Genomic DNA, 26,609 nt, shown 5'->3' on the forward strand with positions numbered 1-26,609 from the left:
ATTGTTTTGTAGTTGAACAAGAAATTATAACAGCTAAAAGCTATAAGCCTTTGTTTTAAATATAGTGATTTAACAAAGCTCAGTAATGTCTACATTGTTCTTATAATTTTAGTTTGTAATAAACTATTAATTAAAGTAGTTTACTAAGTTGAACTAAATTTTACAACTTTGTTGAATGTAAGCTATTCTTAAAATCACTTGAAACTTAAAAAAAGTAAACAACTTCTTACTTAGTAAAGTAAAATTTACATAATAGTTACATAAATACTATAATCTCATATAATTTTTAAAGACTTATAATAAAATACTACATAGTTTTTTATTTTAAGATTTGACAAACTATGTCATTATTAGTAAATCAGATTATATTTTAAAAATTTAACTATGATTAACTAGGATTTCCACTTATTTTTGATATAAATCTGCAATTTGTTTTGTCTCTATTTCGGAATTAATGACTATCAATATCATTTAAATATTTTAATAACTAATAAGTTTCAAAATTACCTAAAAACAAAAGTTTAAAAATTATAAATATTTTTGTAATAGAAACTAAGATTTATAACTTTTTTAACTGTACAGCTAATCTTCTCGATAAATAGCTTTAAAAGAATAAAGTTTGTTATAAAAAATGATTGAAAAAAAAAAACTCATTCAATTGCCTTGTATATCTTATAAAAACCCTGATTGTTTAATATAAAGAAAATAATATGCAGAAAGTATAAACTCAAATAGAGGATAAAGTTACAAATTTTTTCATTTGTTTTATATAGTTTAAAATAAAAACGAATTAATATTATATGCTATATAAAAAATAAAACTTCTAGGGAAAATAAATAACTCTTAATAAAATATTTAAACTTATCAGAGAAGTTTTTTTTAATAAGTGAAAACCCTATTTTATTCAGATATACTGGATTTACACTTAAGAGTTGTTTTGAACAAAAAAAATCTAAAAAAAAACTTCATTCGAAGTATTTACAAACTTGTTTTATTTTAAACATTGACAACGATAAGAAAATTTAAATTATAAAATTTAAATTATACAAATTGAGTTTTTAGTATTAATTTAATTTAAACAAATTTTATTCCTAAAAATCAAAAACACACTTTTGAATCTGAACCAGAAGTAGTAAGTAGCATTAAAATTAACTATATAACATTATTGATGAAAATTTTGTAACTTATATATTATTTCAACTTTTTTCGTATTTATGAAAAACACATGTAAATATAACAATTCTAAGTTGGTCTGATATTTTGAGCTTATCTAAAAAATTAATACATTACTCAAGTTAGACACACATTCGAATACAATTTCTATATTCGACTTACCCCTCCATTACTCACTTTAATCTGTAAATATCCTTTTTATATTTCGTACATACAATTTAGAACATCTGCTTTTTAGGAAGTAGAACATATTGAGAAAAATGACGGTTATTGACGTCATAATCGACTGTATAAACCAAATACTCGTAAAACACCGAATTATCGGAAAAACCCTCCCATTACTCCGTTTACTCCTTACATATCTTTTTAATATTTCGTACATACAATTTAGATCACCTCCTCTTTAGGAAGTAGAACATATTGAGAAAAAATAACGATTATTAACGTCATAATCGACTGTATAAACCAAATACTCGTAAAAACACTGAATTATCGGAAAAACCCTCCCATTACTCCGTTTACTCCTTACATATCTTTTCAATATTTCGTACATACAATTTAGAACACCTCTGCTATAGGAAGTAGAACATATCGAGAAAAAATGACGATTATTGTCGTCATAATCGACTGAATAAACCAAATACTCGTAAAAACACTGAATTTTCGGAAAATCCTCCCATTACTCCGTTTACTCCATAAATATCCTTTTAATATTTCGTACATACAATTTAGAACAACTCCTCTTTCGGAAGTAGAACATATCGAGAAAAAAGGACCATTATTGTCGTCATAATCGAATGAATAAAACCAAATACTCGTAAAAACACCGAATTATCGGAAAAACCCTTCCATTATTACTTTTACTCCTTAAATATCTTTTCAATATTTCGTACATACAATTTAGAACATCTCCTCTTTAGGAAATAGAACAGACCGAGAAAAATGACGATTATTAACGTCATAATCGACTGTATAAACCAAATACTCGTAAAACACCGAATTATCGGAAAAACCCTCCCATTATTATGTTTACTCCTTACATATCCTTTTAATATTTCGTACATACAATTTAGAACATTTCTCTTTAGGAAGTAAAACATATCGAGAAAAAAGGACCATTTTTGTCGTCATAATCGACTGAATAAACCAAATACTCGTAAAAATACCGAATTATCGGAAAAACCCTTCCATTATTACTTTTACTCCTTAAATATCTTTTTAATATTTCGTACATACAATTTAAAAGATCTCCTCTTTAGAAAGTAGAACATATTGAGAAAAAATGACGATTATTGACGTCATAATCAACTGTATAAACCAAATACTCGTAAAACACCGAATTATCGGAAAAACCCTCCCATTGCTCCGTTTACTCCTTACATATCTTTTCAATATTTCGTACATACAATTTAGAACACCTCTGCTATAGGAAGTAGAACATATTGAGAAAAAATGACGATTATTGACGTCATAATCGACTGTATAAACCTAAAACTCGTAAAACTTCGAATTATCGGAAAAACCCTCCCATTACTCCGTTTACTCCATAAATATCCTTTTAATATTTCGTACATACAATTTAGGTCAACTCCTCTTTAGAAAGTAGAACATATTGAGAAAAACTGACAATTATTGACGTCCTAATCGACTGTATAAACCAAATACTCGTAAAACACCGAATTATCGGAAAAACCCTCCCATTTCTCCGTTTACTCCTTACATATCTTTTTAATATTTCGTACATACAATTTAGGTCACCTCCTCTTTAGAAAGTAGAACATATAGAGAAAAACTGACAATTATTGAAGTCCTAATCGACTGTATAAACCAAATACTCGTAAAAACACCGAATTATCGGAAAAACCCTTCCATAATTACTTTTACTCCTTAAATATCTTTTTAATATTTCGTACATACAATTTAGAACATCTCCTCTTTAGGAAGTAGAACATATCGAGAAAAAATTACGATTATTGACGCCATAATCTACTGTGTAAACCAAATACTCGTAAAAACACCGAATTATCGGAAAAACCCTCCCATTACTCCGTTTACTCCTTCATATCTTTATAATATTTCGTACATACAATTTAGGTCACCTCCTCTTTAGAAAATAGAACATATTGAGAAAAAATGACGATTATTGACGTCATAATCTACTGTATAAACCAAATACTCGTAAAACACCGAATTATCGGAAAAACCCTCTCATTACTCCAATTACTCCTTAAATATCCTCTTAATTTTTCTTACCAAATACTCATAATTTTATTTTGTTATAATTATTCTACATTTGTTGCGGTTTTTACTTGTTTTTTACTAATAGCATTTTCAGTGTATAATTATATAAAATCGAATATTATAAATGAAAAAATATAGTAATACTAATTTATTGTTCATAAGTACTAGACTTTTAGTAATTTTTTTTTTATTTTTAATAATGTAACATATAGACACCTTCGCATATAAATAACCGTCAGTCATATTGTAAGCCAAATTTATTATAAACAAAAACAAACTAAACAAAAAATATCATCTCGTAATTATTAACTATTAAACAAGTTGTATGTGGTTAAAAAAATCTTCTTTAAAACACTCTACGTCAGAACTTTGGACATATCCACAAAGTGCGCAATACCACTTCTTCTTATCAAAAGATTCAAATATTTCGTTTGAGTTATTGTATGGAAGACAACAGAAATGAAACCATTTTTTGCAGTTTGAGCATCCTAACTGAAAATATAGATACGTTTCTTTGCAATTCGCTTTAATGTTACCTCTTTTTAATTTTATAAGCTACATTTTTTTCTCTTTGTATTAATAAAAGACTTGGTCATTTTTTATAAAAAATCTCAAATAAAACCAGCTTTATTAGGTGTGTATTGTGGTACACTTATTTTATCACTAATACTCATTATAACTAAATGGTACCTTACTAACTAAAATTACCTTTAATTACTAACTTATAAATATTTTATTCTAATTGACACTAATTTTAAAAAATTAGACAAGACGTTTTCAGCCTGTTACCCATAATATAAAGAACAAATAAATTACTACAAAACACTATTACAAAATCTATATTTTAAAATTTAAATAACTTTTAAAACTTCTATAAATCATTCAGCAGAAAAAAAAGCTAAATTATAAACCAAGCTTAGTGCAGTAAACTATAGCACAATTAAAAAACTAATAACTATTAAATCTTTTTTAAAAAGACTTAAAACAAGTTAATAAAAATTAAAGAAAAACTTTTAGTGAACACTAAACTATATAACGCTTAATAAACTGTTCAACGTTTAAATTAAATTCAAATAATTTAAAGCAATTAAAGTGCATTTTAAATGTTAAACCTATATTTAAACAATACCTACAATGAAAAAATACAAACAAGTTCAAAATAAGTTCAGTAGATTCTGCTAACAGCTACAGAACAACACACTGACTGCTACATAAATCTTAATTTTTAAATTTTAACTGCATTGATGAACTGTTGCATCAGTTATCTTAAGCCTAATTACTCATAATTACAGCAAGCTCTAAATATTCTCTTAAGTTTAGAAAGTTTAAAAATGATTAATTTTAATAACTACTGCAGTTCATTACAGCTTTAATTAAACTTTTTTTTTCTCTAGCTAACAGGCTTTCCGAAAAGTACACGTAAATAAGATTAATTAAAAAAACAGTTTAATAACTAATTATATCTAATTAAATAAACAAATATGTAAATTCCTCCAATATTGGACATATATTACTCACTTTAAATTGATACACTATCTATAAATTCTAATTGCACGCTGAAAAATGTTTTTTTCTACATTTCCGTAGTAAATAAGCCAGATTGTTATATTCTTCAAAATTAGTTCACTAGCGAAAATAAAAAAACTGTAGTGATAAACTAAAAGTATGATAAAAAAGTCAGAGCGGTTATGCAAAAAGCTGAGATTAATTGACTACTTAAATTTAGTTACGGGGTAAAAAAAAGTTTATATCACTTTCTATATTGTGTACAAAACTCTGTTTTTGGAAGGCGTTTACGGACTTACAAATTTAGAATTATCAGCTTTGCCGAAAATAACTAAGAAAAACTTAGAACTAGTCTTTCCCGGCAAAAAACTACCGGGAATTTGGGAAACTAAAAAAAAATGAATTTTGAGCATAAATTACGGAATAAACCAAAGCCGTGCATAAAAATTTGTTTTATTACACACTCATTAAAATTTTTATAATAAAACAATGTGTAGTTTAAAAACATATCCTTAAAATTTAGAAATATTAGGAAATTACGATTTAAGAGTTTATAAAACAATTAAAAAATTCAACCTTCAATCATAACTTATTATTTTAGTTTTTTTAAAAAACTTTAGTTAATGTAGAGTATTAAAATAAAGTAAAGTTACACTAATTATTAGATAAAAAACAATTTTTAAGGTTTCTGCTTCAAAGATTGTTCTAAGTTTTACAATACTGTTTTTAAAAGCATAATATGTTTATTGATAAAAATAGATTGTTTTATTTATAGTATCTTAAATTGTGCAATATTGTTTAAAACAGTAGTTTGGCTAGTTGGCTGTTTTCAACCACTTATTTTTAAATAAGGTAGACCTGTTACCATATAAACGCTTGTATAAATTCTGCTGTTTAGAATTCATCACAAGAAGATAATATCATCCTTTAAAAATTCTTTTATAAAATCTTGATTAGACTAATAATAAAACTAATTAGTTAACTTAAAAACCACTTAAAAATTAGTTATGTTTTTAAAAAAACATTTTATTATAAAAAAAAAAAGACTTTACAAAATATAAGCACTGCAACTGAAACAAATTTTTTTTTTAATAGTTAGCTGTTGTGCTTACTTTCACCCTTTAGTCCTCATACTATTTCAAAACTAAGTAACTAATTTTAAAGGTCTATTTTCTGGGTTTATTTTCATAGGACTGTTATGAGCCAGTTTGTTTAGTTCGACATTCAACCAAAAACACATTGCACATAAGGTTAGAAAAATTCTTTAAATAACAAACAATGAATTCTTATATCTTCTAGGGAATAAAAGTGTCTTTTTTTGCTGTTTTACTTTGCTTGCTCCTTATAAAACCGATTTAGTTTTCTATCTTTAGTTGTTTATTCTATTCAAAATATTTTCTTTAGAAACGAATGTGGAAAGAAAATTGTAACTTGGATGAAGTTTTAAAAAATTAAACTAACTTGTGAAAAACTTAGGAATAAACTCGAATCTTTAAAATTACAGAAATACCATTAAAAACAAAAACTTCAAAACAAAATAGCGCGAAGGAGGTTATATGTAGGAGATTTTTTTTGTGTTGTTTATACATGTAGAAAAAAAAAAACAATTATTCGGATACCGAAAACTGCGGCAACAGATGTACCTTACTGTGTAAGATTTTATAATTAGTATTTTAAATGAAGATGTATTAACTGTGTTTATTATTACTAAATAACATTTAAATAGATAATACTTTGGTTTTGAACTAAAATTTGAATTACAAACTTATTTTTGTAGCTTACTTTTAACTTCTACAAAAATATAAATTTGCAAATTATTCTACTTTAAAATGTTTAAACTCGAATTAGAAATAATTTGAACAGATACTTTTCTCGTCAAATAAGTATCATTGCTTATGGGAATAACTTTATTAATACTTTAATATATTTTATTTTAGGTTAAGTTATAAAAGTCCTTATGATTCTTTGATATGGGCTAAACGATGATTATAAACATAAAGTTTAACTATAATAAAAATTTTTCAAGTTTTAAAGGAGTTTACGAAAACTAGAAACAAATAAGTTAATTCTTATGTTTAGGAAAACTACCAGTATTTCTTAAATATAAACCTCTAAATACTTAGAACATTTTGTTTGTCTTAACTTAAAATGTGCTGCTCTAGTGATTATGTGGTAACTTTTTCGTAGAAATTTGGCCAATATGATGAATAATAATACAATTGTTTTTCATATCAATACACGCTTAAGTAAAATTATAACTCCTAATATTTAAAGTTTTTTTTTGTCAGTTGTTGTAATAGTTTACTCAAGGTGTACTAATAGAAAAATGTTAGTACTAAATATTATATTTTAAGTATTAATGTCATAGTATACATGTGTTTTAAGCAAACTGTAATACCATGTACCTAAAAAATAATGTTTAAGCTTTTAGTTTCTAGTTTTCATACTAAAAGTTTTATTCAAGAAAATATAACGAATGCCTTACTAAAAACAATAATTAACTAAAGTCTACACATAGTATCTAAGGTTATTTCAGCTTTAGTTAAATATAAAAATAGTAGTTTTTAAACTACTGAGCTCATCTATATATTTTTAAGATATGTGACATAAATTGATCTTTTTTTTAATTGGAATTTAGATATTCAAAAATATTTAAATTAAAGTTATTGTTTACTGATACATTATAAAGATTGTCTATTAAACAAAGATATAACTATTTATAAATATACTAATAGATGATAAGAGATCTTTGTTTTATAAATTTATTTTTATATAGAAGTACAACTACTAACAAATACAAACTACTATTTTTATTTTTATTTCTAATTCTAAATTTTAATTGTTTTGGTTATTTAAACACTAATGGTGTCATTTCTATAAATGTTAGTTTCTAAAAAAACTGCCTTAAATTTTCAATTTTTTTACAAACTTAATTATTGCTAGATTAAATTAAAACATTTTTAGCTGCTAAAGATAGGTTGGTTTTTTAGATCAAAAGAGTTAGTTGTTAATAATAAAATCATTTAGTGTCAATGATATTATCCATAATATATTTTAGTATTAGATTCATTATTAGATAAATAGAAAAGAAAAACTAAGAATAGTTTTATTTAGCTACCATATTTAAAGAATTTGTAAAACGGTTAGTATAGTAATATTTTGTAAAATTAAGTTTTAATATTACGCAGGACTAAATTATTAAAAAATGTTTGTAGTAATCAAGATCAAAATACTATTCATACCAACTTATAATTAACTGGTCGTAGTTTTTATTTAATTGAATGTTTAGCTATTAGCTTTTACCACTAAACTAATGTATAGTTTAATATAAAATTAAAAAGTAGATTTAAAGCTATAAAGTACCTCACGGATCACACTTGGCCCGCGAGCCGCAGATTGCTGACCTCTGGTATATATAAGTTTAAATTTAGTTATATACTGGATCTTGATCTGATATTAATACCTAAACCCGCCCGGTTTCGGATCTTAATCTGAATGTAAAATCAATATCTGGCATGGTATGAATCAAATTCTAAGTATAACTATTTGTTGTTTAATTAAGTTGTTTTACTCTTCATTAACAATAAAAAACTATATAAATCCGGTTAGATTTTAGATTTGGTGTATAAAAAATCATATTGTATTGTCAAAAATAAACTTGATGTATCTATAAATAATTGTGAAAAAGTTTAATGATTTTTAATCACTAAATAAATTTTTAAAACTATGAATACTTCGTGTGTAAAATAAAAAATATAGTGTTAGAAAATAAAATTTTTATACACATTATAATTTATTTTATTGACTAGTTCAAGTTTCTTTTAAATATGAAATTTAATTTTTTTTTCGCTTAAAGTTATTTTTTGTCTAATCATGAATCAAAAGCCCAATAAAGTTAAGAATTTTAATGATTTGGGAAATTAAATGAGCAAAAAAGAATCTGATGAAAAGAGTAAACTTGAATTGTTTAATAACTCTTTTATATTTCTATCTTGTTAATTTAAAAGACTTTGAGCTCTGTGACTTTAAAGCTTTAAAAAAATCCTTTTAGAAATAAATTTTTCATAAAGTTATAAACGCATTGAAGGGCTTAGAAAAACAAGGTAGACATTTCAAGTTAAATGCTTGATAATTCTATTTACAATCTACACTAATACAGTAAATGATAATAGTTGTAGTAAAAACTACTAAAATGTTAAGTAAATTAATAATACTAATATGATTACATATGATACTTGTAATAACTATTATACTAATACGATCTGAAATAATAGACTAATAAGAGTGGGTCCAAAGAAGTTAAAACTTAGTAATAATAAGTAATATTTATTAAAAATTAATGACATATCGGTCTTTACTAAGTTTTAATACTGAACTGGTAGTAAGGATAACGTAGATTCATTTCTATAAATGCATTTTACTTAAATTTAAGATTTTGTTTATTCACTTTCTTCATACAAATTGCAACAAACAGGTCTTAACTTAGCAAAATATTAAAAGTATATACTCATTATGATACAATATATCTTTAAACAAAAACAGTTTTCTAATTAAGGTTTGACCATACCAACACGATCATCAGACCACAAGCCTTCGGTAGACTTTTGTTCCTGTTAGGAAACACCGACTAGTCACAATCGAAGAAACCGCAGCCATCAATTTGCAAACGGTTTATTATACTTTCATATAAAGCAACCGTTAGCTGGTATTGTTTAGTGACGTCAGCATTGTCTTTTGACGTTGTTTAACAAACTTTCCACAAATCAAGACAGCTAGTACGCTTGTACTGAATACGTTCAACGAAAAAATCGGCTAAAGTCTACAGAGTCTAAGCCTGGACAGACTTTTACCTTGTAAGGACAAAACCTGTGGCAGTCTACCGAATGCTTGTCGGATTATATTTACGGAAATTTAAGAAGTTCACACCGGACATTTTACGTCTATTATGAAGAGTTACTAAAGCTACAACTACTGCGGAAGAACATATTTAATAAAAAAGCATTTTAAAATGTCTTCTCACCCTTGGTTTATATTGTAAGCTTTCCTTCTTAAGTAAACAAAAACGAAAAAAAAAATAAATGAGTGTAAGTTTATTAGACCATAACGTAATGGTTAATTTTTAAAAGGTTGAATAGAAAAATTAAAAAACTTAACCCAAAGTTTTATAGTAACAAACATAATATTAAAGTCGTATAGTTAACTAAGTAATTTAAACCGTTAAAAAAACTTACTTAAAAAAAACACCTTTAAGAATAATTACTTTAATAAAACTAATTTTACAACAAAAGTTTAGTCAAGTGTTTCTAATACTCTCTTTTCAATTTCCCAGTTGATAGATCGTAGAAATGTACTACCTGTTGATTAAATAAACATTTTTATTGGTTGTGTTGTTTGTTTTTATAATGTTTATACGTAATTTATACAGAATGAAAACTATATAAAGCTAAGTATGTTTAGTTAGAGTAACACAACAAAAGTAATATTTTACAACACTGTATTTAAACTATATTTCTTAAGGTATAAAAAAAATAAGACTCTGACAAAAAAGACTATGCTATGTAGGCTTTAGTTTTCTTATTACAATTTTTTTTACATTGTTTAAAGAAAGGTAAACGTTCTGAAAAAGTTTCGTCTACGAACTTGGTAAACTAAAAACCTTTTAGTTATTGAGCTGTACACCACTTAGTAACTTGTTAACAAACTTTTATTGTTATACTACAAAATCACATTGTAAATTTTAACATAATTAAACTAAAATTGTTTCTATTCGTTATAAAGAGCAAGTCTAATTAAATTTTATGTGAAGTATAAAGACTAAAATTTAAGTTATGATACTTTATTTTAAGTTCTAAAATAAACTTTAAAAAATTTAACTTTATTTAAATATAAAAAGACAATTTGTTAATGTTGTAAAAAAAGCTTATAATAATATTTCTTTTTATGAGTCATAATAGCTTTAATTAAAATAGTTAGAAATATAAACTAAACAAATAAGTAGAAGGTACTATACAAATCAAACAAAACAAGAGGAAGAAAAAAGACTAGAAGTTGATATTTATTTTGGTAAAAATAAATTAAATCTTCTTTAAGATAACTTTTTGTAAGGTCTATTTCTTTTATGAAATAGTACTAAATGATTACTAAAACTTATATCGAAAGATAAATTTACATAACGTTGTCTGTTTTTTTTTGTATTGTTAACTATCAATACATTAGCTATAACTATATAGTATACTTTGAAATTAACTGAATTCAGCTATTTTCAAAATATAATTTTATAGTAATTTTTTTTTGTTTTTAATAAATTAACGAATTTTTGCCTATTTTCTAACCTCTTGAGTTGTTTGTTATCTAAATTTTAATATCATCCACTTTTTTTAATTTAACTTATATTTTATAGTTTTGAATTGTATTTGAATAGCAAATAATTTTTTATACTTCATTTTAACATAATGTTGAGAAGTAAGCTGATAAATATACTATAAAATATTTAAACTATACTTAATACTAATAAAAGTATAATCTATAAACCATTGCATTTACTTAGTAATGATCTTGTTATTTTTAGAATAAGTTAAGCATAATGTATCAAAAAGGTAAAAAAACATTTACTATTTTAAAGATTGATTTAAACCAGGGTTTCCCAAACTCATTTACTAAATCGCCCCCTTTTCAGTAATAAAAAAAAAAATCGCCCCCCACAATTTTAAAAAGTAGTTTTTCTTTTGAGTACAAACTTTTGAGCTAAAAAAAGTTGTGTTCGAAATGTAATTTAGCCTGGTACTTCTTATGCACGCACTTTTGTGTTCAAAGTAGTTTACAAGGCTTGAGAAAATAATTTACAGTTATTTTCTTAGAAGCCCAGTAAAGTGTATTAAAATACTTAATTATTAAAAAGCCTTGTATAATCTGTAATCAATCTTGTTTAAATATGAACTGTTGTGAAACTGGTGAAACTTTAAGGCCAGTGGTGGACAACTTTTGTAACCAGCAATTCATATTTACTAAAATATCTTTTCTAGTTTCAACTCGTTAAAAAAAGGTAAATGCGGGCTGCATGATTTAAAAAAATAACAAATAAGAAAATTAAAAAACTCGAGCAAAATTGTAATAAAATGATTTAGTATTATTGTGATCTAGAAAATACTATTGTGAACTGAAAGCCAAATGAAAGCGTATTTCAAAATGTTAAGTATCAAAAAACTAAATTTTATTTATTTTGCACAAGTAGTTTTCAATTTACTTAGCGGGTCGAAATTCAACTGGATCTGCGACTCGATCTGAGCTGTACGTTACCCATCTGAAATTTTAACTGAAACCTGACATTATAATAATATTACATATAACAAATTTCGGACATTTAGAAGTTAATACTAAGTAACTTATTTAAGCCGCACAAAATACTTAAATTATTTTATAAATAGGCATATTTTAAAATAACTATACCAGAGATTAAAAAACTATAAAATAATGAACTGAACAGTTTATTTTACACATAATAAAATAAAAATTAAAAAATAATTTCTGATCTAGTTTAAGGAAGTTAGACCGACTGGTTGATTATCTTACATGAAAAGTGGTTTCATCAACAGCTTCAATTAATGCAGTAAATTTATTAATTTCAATGCTAAGATATATTGTAAGCAAGTTAGTTGTAAAATAAAAAATTTAATTTCAAACTTTTTAAACTATTTGTTTTGTAGTACTTGAAATACCATGTAATAGTATTTGACTTGGAATAATCTTTAGAGAACTAAACCTTAATTCTAACAATTTTTTTTCTTTATTAAAATTCAAAAATAAAAAATCCAATGTTTTACAGTTAATTCTGAGAACAGAAAGTAATCAATTAAAAAAACTTTTAACTAGGTTAAATTTTTTTTTGTAACTGTAGCAGTCTTTCTGATGGCTTATTTAGTTCTTTTTAAATTTTTTTTTCTAGCTATTAGCCTCTAATAATTTAACAGAGGAAAACAGTGAAAAACTAAAAGCTAGTGTTGAAGTATTAAAATAAACTAAGTATGTTCTAATTGCTAATATATGTTGAATTAAGATAATACAAAAAACAGTTGTATTAATAGTTTAAAACTCCCTATATAATAATAATTTTTTTAACAATAATAAATCAAGTTAGAAAATAAAATTGAGTTTAAGAAACTTTTAAATGAAAACGTAGAAGTCATTTGAAATAGAGACCTCAAATTTATACTCTTTTAAAACCGAAAAATTCTTTATAGACATAAAAACTTTAATGGTTACCACTGGTAACTTACCAGAATTTTACAATCAGATAATAGTTATATAGTGATATAAGTTATATACAGATTAAACAAGTAATAACAAAAACCTGTCTTTCAAACAAATATTTTAATCACTATGCTATAAAAACTTTTAGTGTAATGTAAAACGACGAATATGAACTACAAAATTAACAAGGTCAAAATAAAACTATTAACAACTTTAAAACATAAACCATTTAATAAATATAGTAGATTTCCGCTTGAGTTCGCACTTTGAAAAAATCAAAAAGTGCAAACTCAGAAAATTATTACAACTTTTTTTATACAAAATGACAAATTTCAATATGTTATATGCAATAATGTTAAGATTAAACATGAAATCCACTTCAATATAAAACAAACTTTCATTTAAAAAAAAGATCTATACAAGCTATCAAATATTATATATATTTTGTTTTATAAATATTTAGTTAGTAATAGACTTTACTTAAGTTAAATTTAAGAAAATATAAATTTGCACTTTTTTTTGGGTAAAAAAGACGAACTCAAGAGGAAGTCTACCATAATTAATATTTATTAGGCATTATGCAAACTTGTTGTAGAACAAATAGCTTAAGAAAGTTATTATTTTAAAAAGACTACTTAAATACAATACAAACCGGGCTAAATAAGAAATATTTCAAAAGATCAAATAAAATTAAAAAACTTTCAAAAAATAATGTCTGCTACTGAAGTCTAATATTATGTGAAGGATAAGGTTCATGACTGCTTGCAAGTTTTTCTAATCTGATTCTTAATCAGTAAAATAGAGCCTTAAGTCACCTCTTCTATAAATATCTAGCTAAGATCTTTTGCTCAAGATGCTGATAACTGAACTGAAAGCTTTCTCAACAACATAGCTAGAAGGAAAAGCTATAAACAACAGTCTAAATTCCTCTCAAATGATTGGATACTTTTGCCTTAGTTTTTGTTGAGTCCAAAAGCTTTTATGTCGTTCTTTGGAAGAACTTACTTTAAGTTCAAGGTCAGTTTGTAAGTCGTATACTTCAAAAGTATCTGCCTCGAAGGGATCCATATTTTTATCTATATGATAGCTTTTTTGTGTCAAATCTAAATTTTACTACTTAATATGTTAAAATTGTTAAAAATTTCAGATTTTTTTTAAGTTATTTTTTTGCCTAAATTGTCAAATTTCAGAATTTTCCAGGTTTCTAGGTAAATTGGCAACTTTGTATAGTTTTATTTCTTAGTCTAACTTAGTGACTTTTCAAAAAAAAAAAAAACTGGAAATATCATGAGGTGATAGTTAATAATAAATAACATAGATTTTTACAAACCATTTATGATCCCAAATAACATATATGTCAGGTTATAAAATTGTTAGAGGGATTTAAATCGTCTATGATCTATGTAATTGTTAAATAAGGAAATATTTACTTGAAAGTAGGAGTCATAAGCACTTGATTTTTTTTCTATCTGTTAAATAAATAAAAGAAACTTTTTTGTTTAAGTTTCACCTCAGGGTCAAATAATTAATAGCAAGCTAAAAATAGTAAAAAAGCAAGAAAAAAAGTAAAAATCTTATGACAGCCCAAAATTTTAAAATCGCCCCCTTTTCGCCCCCTTACTAGTTATCGCCCACCCTTTCGCCCCCTTACTAATTATCGCCCCCCAAATTACTAAAATCGCCCCCAGGGGGGCGATATCGCCCACTTTGGGAAACCCTGATTTAAACTCATGTTTTTACTCGAAACATACTAAATTTTGTTACGAAATTTTTATTTAATACTTAGGATCTTATTTTAGCAAATATTGTTCAGAGATATTTTTGAACTCAATAAAGGACAAATAAGTTAAAAAATACATAAACGTGAAAACAAAAAAATTATACAAATTTCAAATAGAGAATATTTCAATTAGTGCTATAATTAATAGTTTAGTTAGTTATTTGGCTAACTTGAGATTTTGTAATTTGAAGTTCATCATAAATTTCATTTAGGTTTTGTTCATCCAAAATTTTCTGAATTTCTGGTTTAACTATAGCACAAACCTGTTAATTAAAACGATAAGTTATATTTAAAAAATAATATATGTATAAAATTTAAGCACTGAACTGTTATTTTATACTTTTAGTCTATAAAAGTAAGAAAAGTAAAGAAATAATATCAACAAAAATGCAAAAATTGATTATTATTTAAAAAGTTATTAAAGAGTGTATTAAAAAACAACGAGTGTATAAAAGTTAAATATGAAAAAAATAGTATGACAGTGAGGTATTTAGTACTATTTAAACTTTAGTAATAGTTTTACATATTTTTGTCTTTTGCTTGTTTTAAACTTTTCTAAGTTTTATAAAATAAAATTTATAAAAGCAGTGAACTTTAATTAACTTAAACCAGGTGCTATGAAAAACATGAATGTTCAAATAAACTATTATTATTAATTTTTCATAAATTTTATAATTTTTATTAACAGACAACAAACCCTGGTTTGTAATAAATAAGTTGCAATTCCTTTGTATTGTTGCTCAGCGAAATTTTTAAGAAATGTTTGTGAGTCAGGATCACCTTGTGTTTTAATACTTAACAGATAATCTTCGACAACCATATTGCATTTAGTTACTTCAGCCTTTTAAAAATTATAGTATAATAAAGCACAAACTGTCACAATTTATACATTCTGTTTTTAATGTATGTCAACCTTAGAGATACTGTTGAGTTGTTTTAATTTTACAATTGGATACATAAATGATAAGGTATGAATGGGAAATAAGTAGTAACACAATATTAAGATTGTTTTTAAACAAAAGCTACAGCTAAGATTATAAATACTTATTTAGGACACATCTAGATGTAGTTTATTAGATAAAACTTATTAATTTAATGTTTATTGTACGATAAAAATAAAGTTCTTAAAAAGTTTTGACGAAACCTAGGGTACAAAAAAACTTTTAGGTTATCTAGTCATACACCATCGTTACAGTTAATCTCTTGTCCGGTATAAAAAAATAAAATATTTAGAGTTCAAAATATAGAGTTTAATTTTGTGTTAGTAAGAAAAATAAAAGTTTAAAAATTGAAAAAAAAAAACTTTAATTATATAACGCACTTAAGCAATGCAAAATATTACAATCTAATTCTAAAAAAAGCACGTATTATATACCTTTAATCGTTTATTTCAAAACTGTATCATTTTTCGGCTAGAAAGTTTTCATATTCAATTATATTAACTATAAATATTATAAACTTTAATATTTTTAAGTTAATTTCAATAAACTTGATAACTCTTCATTCAAAGTCTTAATCTTATTTCGGTTGCTATTAGCTATAATAATCAGTTAACTTATTAATAATAAAACGTAGCTTGATTTAAACCTTTTTTTAAAGTAAGTTGAACAATTTAATTAAGCTTTTTAACTAGTTAAAGCAAATAATTAATTTGAAAAACTTAATTAATAAACAAAGTTTTGTTAAAAAAAACTTATATCTAATCAAAATTAAATAAGAGTTTGTCAAAGTTATGGTTAACCATAATTTATTCAAGTTAAAACATTGAAATTTGTGGTTTAACAAATATTAATAAACTGTACTCAAAGTATGTTGAAAATGTTCTCATTTTAATTTTTCAAGCCACACTGTTTTTCGTTTGGAATTTTTTTTTTTTAAATTATTCACTCATGAAGTAGACCAAGAAGTGCATGCGAAAAATAATATTTATTTTTAAATAAAATAAAATATTATTTATTATGAACATTGTTGTTATTAATAATAGTTATTGTTAATTGGTATAAATAAGGCTCATATTATTGTGTTTAAAGTTTACTTAGAACATAATTATAACAACCTTACAAAAAAAACATTACCTATTAAATACATTATGAGTATCATTTCATCATAAATAAAATATCAGTTTGCAATAATATAGTTTTAAAACTTAAATGATCATTTTGTTGTATAAACAGCGAAAAAACTTTTTGTTAAACATTTTGTTTATATAACTCAATACATACAAATTAAGTTTGTACTCAATACAATAACATTTCTACAATATCCTATACTCCAGTAAATTTTAAGCAAACATTAGAAATTTTTAGAAAACTAAGATGAAAAAGCAAAGCTAAAAACTATTCAGTGCTTTGACTTGTACAAAATTATAAAGTGTTATACGTTCTAGAATACTTGGCTAAAAGCATTTATAAAGTATATGTGTTTTGTTTATATGTTGATAAGTTAAATTTTAAACAGTTTTGAAAATTATCAGATTAAACAGTCAGAAAAAAACAACTTTCAACAAACCTTAATCTGACCGCCAATTTCTGCAATTGTGACGTCATAACTTGAAAGAAGCAAGTTAAGTATTTTGCCGATTGTATGCGCTTTTGCCTCCTGTGAGCTATATTTTTTTTTAAATAAAAATTACACAATTAATAAAATGTTTCGATTAATTTTTATAATTTTGTAATCAATTACAAAACAGAGGTTTACTTTTCGGATATTCAGTGTTATTAAAAATGTCTTTTTTAAGCTTTGGTGTTTAAACTTAGAACAATTCAGTTATGATTAATTGTACAATAAACTTTTGTAGATATACTAAGTTAAATATAAATAAAAAACAAACAAAAGTTGTGCAGTGAAATCTGATTCAATTTTTCCAATAATACCATCAAGTAAAACTTTATATCCTTCATAGGCATTAACCAATTTTATTGATTTGACATTAAACTCGGCTACTTGTATACTGTTTGTAAAAAGTTATAAATTTTTAACATCATGAAAATTATATAATTAAATGAAAGATATTAAAAAAAAATAAAAATTTCTAAGATAAAAAACATTAAAACTATAAAAAATTTATAAATATTAATTTCTGTCTTGTTGAAATTACATATTTAAAAAAAAAATGGGAAAAAGTTTATTATGCTTTAGCGCACAATAAAACCTAAATAATATAAACAAAATTAAGATTTTTTATTTAAACCAACCCAGATATTTTATTTTTAAGGTAAAGAAAAAATTCATTTTAATTTTAATAATTTATATTTTTGTCAAGTTTAATTCTATCAAACAAATGGTAAAAAGTATATTTAAGTTAATATAAGGATTATACTACTGAAAAACAAGTCTGGGTTATAAAGTGTTATATCAACTTTACTTTTAGGTAAACAAATAAATGCTTTAGTAACTCTACAGTTTAGTTGTTGTTTATAAACAAATTGCTTAAAAATTCTAATCATAAGTATAAAGTTTAATTAAATATATTTTAACAGTTAAAACCTTTAATGCTGGCATTAAAAGTGTTTAAAATGTTCAACTACTTATATTAATACAGTTTTAAGTGTCATTATATTAGTTTTACAAACTTTACAAATTAGCAGATACTTAAGCAATCAAAAGATTTATCAAGAAAGCAATTAACATACTTTTTGAAAGATATATTAACAAATCCAAGATTATGATGCAAGTCAGTAAATTTTATATTTTCAACAACATTTGATATTTCAATAGCTGCATCGTCAGTCACTGAAAAAAAATTGCTGTTATTTTCACAGATAAAAGAAAATATCAAAACAAACCCACTTAGTTCGACTAAATTTTCCACTGCTTTCGCATTGACAAAGATGAAACAGTATACAAAAGTTATAATTCGAACTTAAAGCTTCATTTTCGTATGTAATACAATGTACTTATTAAATTTACTGGTTTAATGTTTTTGATACAATGTATTCGTTTATATAAAACTTCGCTTTAAAAAATAATTTCGTAGCTTTAGGCTATAAGTCTAATTTGCTTGATTGTTTGTTTTTGTGGTTGCTATCGATAAAGAGCTATCAATCGTTAAATGGCAAAACGAATATTTTGTGATGATATAGCTTAGCATTTCTCCTTGTAAGTGTAACTTATTTTACATATAGCTCTAAGTTGTCTAATTTTGTATTTTTCAATTTAACGTTTTACTCTTTTACTAATCCTGTAATATGCTAAAAACCTGTTTAGGCTTTAATAAAAGTTTACTGTATTTTGAAATAAAAATCGTTGACTTTGCTACTGTTTTATACAAGTAATACTTAATGACCAAAAGTAGTGGGTTTATTCGTTATATTGTTACATATTATATCTAAAACAATGAAAATATTATTTTTTAACTATTAACTTTTTAAAGTTGACTATTTTTAGTAATTGAAAGGTAAATTAAGTTAACTTACTTTATTAACTTAACTTTAAGAACCTATTATTTTCAAATAGTTTCAAGTTTTCCAGCAAGAGTTTTTTTTATTTATGTGTTTTACTATAACAAAACTATAAAGAATGTTTGCTTTGCTGTATGAAAGTATTTATTGTATTATTGACTAGTGATATATTTAAAACCAATTTTATAGAAACTTCCCCTATAACAAAAAGACAAAGTTTATAAACAAATAACCAAAAACTAAAAGATATTATTTTTTACTTGAATAGTAATTAAAACTACTTTTTTTTTGATAAAAAATTGTAACAAAATCTAAAATACTTTATTAAAAAATGAGGTTTGGAATGCAAACTCATTTAACATTAAAAAAAATTGGTGCAAATAAGTGTAGGTTAAACAATAAGTCGTAATTACGTAAAAAAAACTAGCAAAAAAAACTTTAAATTATGTTTAAGATGAGTTAACAAAGATGTTTTGATTAATATTTTTGCAAATTACCATTGAATATAAAAGACTTTATTGATGTTACTTCTAAGTTGTTTTATGTTTGTTTATTATGTAAATGTATAAAAGTGCAATCGAAAAAGATTTTTAACTATAAAGTGTTTACAAAGTAGTTAAAACGCTTAAAAACGCCTACTAAAATAGTATACTAAGTTTTAACTTTTACTTATCTTTTTACGCGTTTAAAAGACCATACGAGATGTTTAAATTTGTTTTAGTTATAAATAAAAACTAATCATTCTGTTTACAAAAAAAATATTAATATTAATCAAAACAGGTGTTACACTTTGTATATCGATAAACTAAACCTTAAAGTAGTCTACTTAATTTAGAAAAGTCGTAATACAACCACTAATGAGTTTTTCTACTTTTAATTTATATTGTACTTAAAAAAAAGGAAAATGGCATTAACTACTCTCTGAAAATTTCCCGGCCACGAATAATTACGCAAACATTTTTTGTACAAAAAAAACAAAGTTTTAATTTTTTAATTTTTCAAATAACATCATTTAGTAGAGCTTAAAATATGAACACTATTTTATAGCTTAAGTAGTTTGTGTAAAAACAATAACCAGCTTTTTTTAATTAAAACCTAAAAATATGCTATTAACGTATTTAAAAATAGGCAATAATGCTTATTTAATTAGAACTTTGTTGCAACTACTTTTAATGAAAAAAAAACAAATGCCCGTAAAAGTATTTTTTAACTAGTTTTAGTCTAAAACGTGTTGAATACAAGCGAATCATAAACAAAAGTTTAAATTTTTTTGTTGACCTGAAAAAACTTAATAAGCTATGTTTAATAACATTTAGATCGTAGAATCTTCTTAAAAAACCGATAAACTAAATAACAAAAACAGTTTAACTTTATAATACCAGTTTATACATTTGAAAAATATATTAGTTTTCGTGACTGATCTGCAACAAGTTTTACGGGATAAATCTAAAATTTCAAATCAAGAAATTGTTCTAATTATAAAGAAACTGACAAAGTTTCTATATATTCAATTAATATTGCTTATTTCTTCTAATATAATAAGAAGTTTACAATTTAAATTAAATCTTTTTAAAGTTAAGTTTTCCTTTAAACATGATGTTTCTATTAACCCTTATAAAAAAGTGTTTCTCATTAAAGAAGTGCAAAACATCTTATTTTAATACCATTTCAAGATTTATATTTAATAGTTTACATTTTTATTTTCAAGCTTAAGTGGTAATGAATTTGAATTCTTTTTATAATCAAACTTTGAACTAACAGCATAAAAAACTGCAAAAAAAAAACATAACGAATATAAAACAAATTAAAAAAGAACACCACCGCACAGTTCAAAGTTCATTAAGTTGTTTTAGCTATCTTAAGCTTGATATTTTAAACCCTTTATGATTACATGCAATTTTTTAAAACTAATTTAGTCATTTTCTTAAACTATTTTGTAGTTTATAGTACCATTTAAAGTTTATTTTCCATAAATAAACTTGAAATTGTGAAAGCAAACAGATCAAGTAATATTTTTGAGCTTTTTACACGATTTAAAACTTTAACGGTAGTTAATTTTTTTTTTTTTTTGATGCCAAACCCTAATAAAAATATCTAACTTTTGTAAGATTTGATATTAATGTCATGTATAAATTAATAAGCACCTGTAAAAATAAATAACTGTTGGACTGTTAAAAAAATATGAATTTGAGAAATATAAACTATTTTTAAAGTAAATTATTAGAAAAAACTAACTATAACAATTATTTCTTTAAGTGAGAAACTTATTTCGAAACAGTTATTCTACATACATATGAAATACATTAGCAAAAAGGTTGTTACCTATTTATTTAGAACAAGAACTTATCATAAACATTTAATTAAGCTCTACAGTCAATGGAAGTTTATAATTTTTAATTCACAAATTTAAAAAAAAATTGTTTTGTCATAAAATAAGATATTTTATAGTTAAAGCTAGTTCATTTAAAATTTTTTAGCAGTATTAGTAGCCAACAAAATACCTACTGACCCTTGGTTTACATTGCAGACTTTTGTTTTTAAATATACAATAAAAAATAGATGAACATTTTTTAGTTAACGATTTTATCTTTATTTCTTAAAAGTAAAAAAAAGAAAAAATACGTAGTATATAATTAATATTATAATATAATAAATATAAGCAGTATCTTTGACTTGAGTGTTAAAAAAAAATTATAAAGAAAAAATTTAAGAAAAGTTATTAGAATAAAAACTACTTTACAAAAAACAAGTCAAGTTCTTCTAGTAGTCTCTTTTTATTTTTTCAGTTGAAAGCTCATTAAAAAAACTAACTTTTCTTTAAACGAGCATTTGTACTGTTTATTTATCTTTAGTTATGTCTTTGTAAAAGTTAAAAAAATAACTTAACTAAAACTTATAATGTTTAGTGCAATAAAACATAAATAAGACTTAACAGTAATTTAATAACACTTCTTTACTTTTTGTCATAAATAAACTTAAAGCTTTTGAATCTAAGAATATGAAAACTTAAAGTAGGTTCTATTATAATTTTTAAGAAAATTTAAAATAGTTTGTTATTATTACTAGACATAATAAAAAAACAAATTGTAGTTATTTAGAAATGTTAATTAGTTTAGTTTTCACTGTTCAAAAATTTAGCCTGTTTAAGTGCTATGTAAACTAAAAATGTCAAACAAATAAGTTTTCTGTTAAATAGTTTATGATAATCATTAGTATATTAGGACTACCACTATTTTAATAGACTTTAAGTTTGAAAAAGACAAATTAATTCATAGAAAATTAAAACATTACATATAAAGTGTTATAACTAAGCTTTGAATAATTTTCTATTTATGAAATAAACAGTTCAGACATTCCAACAGCATATAAATAACTTTTTATTGCCGTTTAAATTAAAATTTTATTATCAAATTATTATTGAAGAGCTCAACATAACGCAATATTAGTTTAAATTTAGAATTTTAAGTGAAATCTCAGCAGTTAAGTTGTAGAAATTTATTCTTTATTGATAAAACTTATAATTTTGCTAGTTATAATATGTGTAATAAATTACTATACTGAATAAACTTAGATTAAGTTTAACTTTAATTCGTATGAGCATCTGTCTACATTAGTGTGCAAAAAAGTTAACATAAATTGCGCAATAATTTACTTTTGAAAATTAAAAAGTGAGCAAAAACTAGGTAAGTTTATTTCAAATTTTTTTTTAGTTTAAGTTAAGTTGTATTTTATAAGTTCTTATTATCATATAGCATGAGCTAAGCATAGGTATAAATTTAAAAAATTTTTTGTTATAAAATTTATAAAAATTTTAAACTAATTAACTAAGTAGAAGCAAAATACTAAAACTAGAAACAAAACTTTAAATGTGCTGCTCTAGTGATTATGTGGTTTTTATTTTATAAAATTTTGGCAACTAAGATAGAAAATAAATCAATGGTTTTTCATATTAATGTACGGTCAAGTAAGTATATAAATTCTAATCTTTAAAATATAATTTTTTATATTCGTCGTTGTTAAACTTTACTAAAGGTGTACTACTAGAAAATTTATATTGTAATAATTTATTTTAAGTATTATTTTCACAACGTACATTTGTTATAAGTAAACTGTAATATCATGTACCTAAAAAAATACATTTAAAGTTTTAGTATGTACTTTTCAAACTAAACGTTTTATTCAAGAAAGTTTAACAGATACCTTATTATAACCAAGAAGTAATTAAAGTTTACAAAAAATATCTAAGATTGCTTGAGCTTTAGTTTTTTATAAAAAAAAATAGTTTAGAATTTTTTTTATCTAAACAATTTATGGTTATGCTGCATCAATTAAACTTTATTTCCAAATATCATTTAAATATTCGAAAATATTACAAACTAAAGTAAGTGTTTTCTGCTACATTATAAAAATATCTATTGAACTAAACTATAACTAATAAGTTTTTTAAACCTGGTTTTACTTAAAAGTCTACTTTAGATAAAATGTTGTGTATATATTCAAGCTCTTAACCTTAAATTAAACATATCTAATATTCAATTACGGTAAGAAATTAAGATAATGCAAGAACACGACACATAACTAATTAATTAAATGCACGTGCCTGCAAAATTAAATAACCTTGTGTTATATTTTTAATGTGTTAGTTAAATAAAACTATTTTTTAATAGTTTTGAATGGATTAAAAAAGCGCAAAACTGAAAAAAAACAAAAAAAATAAAAAAAATGAAATTTAACATAAACTTTTTAACGCTATAAACTGTAGGCGAGAAAAATGGTGACAATATGAACATTAACTTTTACACAATTTTTCATAAAGTAAGTCAACCTTATTATTAAACTCAATTTAGAATGATTCGTTAAATACTTCTTACAACCAGAACTATCACAAGTTAACTTCTGCAAAGTTATTTTATTCTTTACTAAAGGTTACATTAAAAAAAATGAAAGAAACGTTTAATAACTTTAGTAGAAAATGTACTTTAAATTAACCATTTTTTTCGCCGTTTTAGTTTGTACATATTCTATGTGGTACCCATTAAACTTGTTTACCATAAACAAGAAACAAAAGTTAATTTAGGAAAGCAGTAAATAGTAACTAGTAAAACTTATTAACTCGTTTACAAGTTAATGTCTAGTTGCTAAAAGAGCACTTACAACCTTCTGCCTTGATAAAACAAATTAATTTTTAACTTTAACTTCGCAACATTTTTTTACAGCAGAAAGCAGAAGCAATTAGTACTATAATTGAGAGATGACTTGTTCATTAAAAAACCGTAAAACAAATTTCCTCTGAATGGTCAATAAAATTTTGCTTAAACTAAACTAACTGTTAAACGGAACAATCCAATGAACAAAAATAAAGGACTATTTTTTCTAAATATCAACAATTTACTTTTAAGAAGTAGTTTACGATTATAGTTCTGTTTGTTAAACGATAAAAAAGCGCTCAAAACGTTTAGTGTAAGGACCTGGTGTACGAAAAAACCTTTCGGTTATTGAGTCGTACACCGTATGCTTTTAAAATTTTTTACGACACATAGTTTTATTGTTGTTTAAATTTTTAAATTTGTAGTAAAAAATAATCAATTAAGCAAGCTAAAATAAAGCTAAACGAAAACTAACTGAACTTGTTGTTAAAAATGTACTTGAATACTTGTCTGAAAAACTAAAATGTATATATATATATAACTTAAAATTAACATATAAAAACGAAATAAACAACACTAATAGAAAACATAAATGATAAATTACAAACATCTGTAAACAAAGTAAAAGTACAATATGCTGTAATATTTTTACGTAAAATTTATCTTTGTTTTGTGCTAAAGTGTAAATTATTTTTGTTTATTCAAAAATTTTACTAAAACAGAAAAAATAATTTTACATTGAAACAAATATAAAACTACTTTATATTTTTTTAAAATTTTTAAAGAAAAGAATTCTACAGAAACTGAAGCTAATTTTTGCAAATTAAAATTTAAAGATAAGTACTGCAACATTTATGCACTTATTTAGAAAAAACTAAAGAATAATAGAAACGACGACAACAAACTTCCTTCTATTTTCAAAACATACTTTTTTATTTTAAATACTTGTCTAAGTCTAAAATTGTAATAACAGAAATTAAACAATATTTGCAAACGTAAAAAGAAGAATTCTTTTTTCTTTCAAAAAGAGATTATTTAACATAAGTTTACTTTAAACTGCATCACAACTTACTATTTCAACACTTAATTTTGTGTTAAAGCATGTACATCTATATCTATTTATCTATTTTTCTTTACATTGGCACACAAAACAAAGAGTTTGTAAGTATTCTAAACTCAGTTCAAAACAGTGATCTTAGAAATTATCTAAAGAATAACCAAATAGAAAACGCCGCAATTAAGACTACACCAATGTTATTTTAATAAAATAAATTAACTTTTGAACTAAGTAAATAAAAAAGTAAAAACAAAAATGTTTGGTATTAAATGTCAAGTACTATATTTTCTTCAACAAAAGTAAGTAGAAGAGCATCATGATCACCAAAGACCCTGCTAATCATTTGTTAATAGATAATTTTTAAGTGCATCCTGGAACTTTCAAAATTTACTTATATTATCTAAACATAGTTTATACCATACTTTGGTAGGTTAGTGGGTAATAACTTATTTTGATGTTGAATCTAGATAGGAAATGTTTGTTTCTGAAGACCTCTTATGATAATTATTCTTTTACACTTCTATAGTAATTGTAAAAGTTAGCTGGTAACAAATTATTATTAAACTTAAAAATAAACAAACCTAATACATATAGATACAAACTTTCTACGTACAATTGTTTTTTTGAGTTTTTTATTCTCTTACATTATCATCATATTTGTTATAATGTATGCATCTAAGTGCTCTTTTTTTAAGAACATTGAAATCGTTTATATATTTTAGTTTGCTTTTCCCCAGCACAACAAGCCATATCTAACATTGTTCATAAGAAAATATTTAATTATTTACTTTAAGTTTTGTTATTACTTTGATTTGATTTATAAATTTAGTCAAATATGTGTTTGTCCTTGTTTCTTAATTTTTTTTAAGTTTTTCAGAAACTATATGTGTACAGTCTCAAAATTTAATATTAAGAATTTTCTACCTTTGTCTGAGTTAGTTATGACTATTTTATTTTGATTTACTAGTTTTTTTTTATTTTCTTAGTGCTACTTTCATTTTATTATACAAGTTATTTTTAAATTTAAAAACTGTGATAGTTGTTTTTTTTTAATTCCT

At 23.8% G+C, this 26,609-nt stretch overlaps 1 protein-coding gene across 1 annotated transcript; it reads right to left on the minus strand.

Annotated features, from left to right (window-relative positions):
• Positions 1-10,223: 10,223 nt before the first annotated feature.
• LOC145836431 (uncharacterized) lies at positions 10,224-18,854 on the minus strand. Its single transcript, XM_082944230.1, has 7 exons — positions 18,737-18,854; positions 18,580-18,679; positions 17,778-17,897; positions 17,456-17,552; positions 15,645-15,788; positions 15,118-15,210; positions 10,224-10,274 (listed from the first exon to the last, which is right to left on the minus strand). Coding segments are annotated over exons 1-7 (606 nt in total). The 5' UTR covers positions 18,738-18,854.
• Between the last annotated feature and the right edge of the window lie 7,755 nt (positions 18,855-26,609).

Source organism: Thalia democratica, chromosome 5 (assembly GCF_965202585.1).
Source record: "Thalia democratica chromosome 5, ktThaDemo2.hap1.1, whole genome shotgun sequence".
In the NCBI taxonomy this organism is placed as follows: domain Eukaryota; kingdom Metazoa; phylum Chordata; class Thaliacea; order Salpida; family Salpidae; genus Thalia; species Thalia democratica.

What these genes read in the sequence shown, in the direction of transcription:
- LOC145836431 (XM_082944230.1), bottom strand. An exon ending in GATTTCACTGCACAACTTTT is followed by an intron (nt 17,553 to 17,777) that starts GTTTGTTTTTTA and finishes AAAAAAATATAG; the next exon opens with CTCACAGGAGGCAAAAGCGC. An exon ending in CTTATTTATTACAAACCAGG is followed by an intron (nt 15,211 to 15,644) that starts GTTTGTTGTCTG and finishes TTTAATTAACAG; the next exon opens with GTTTGTGCTATAGTTAAACC.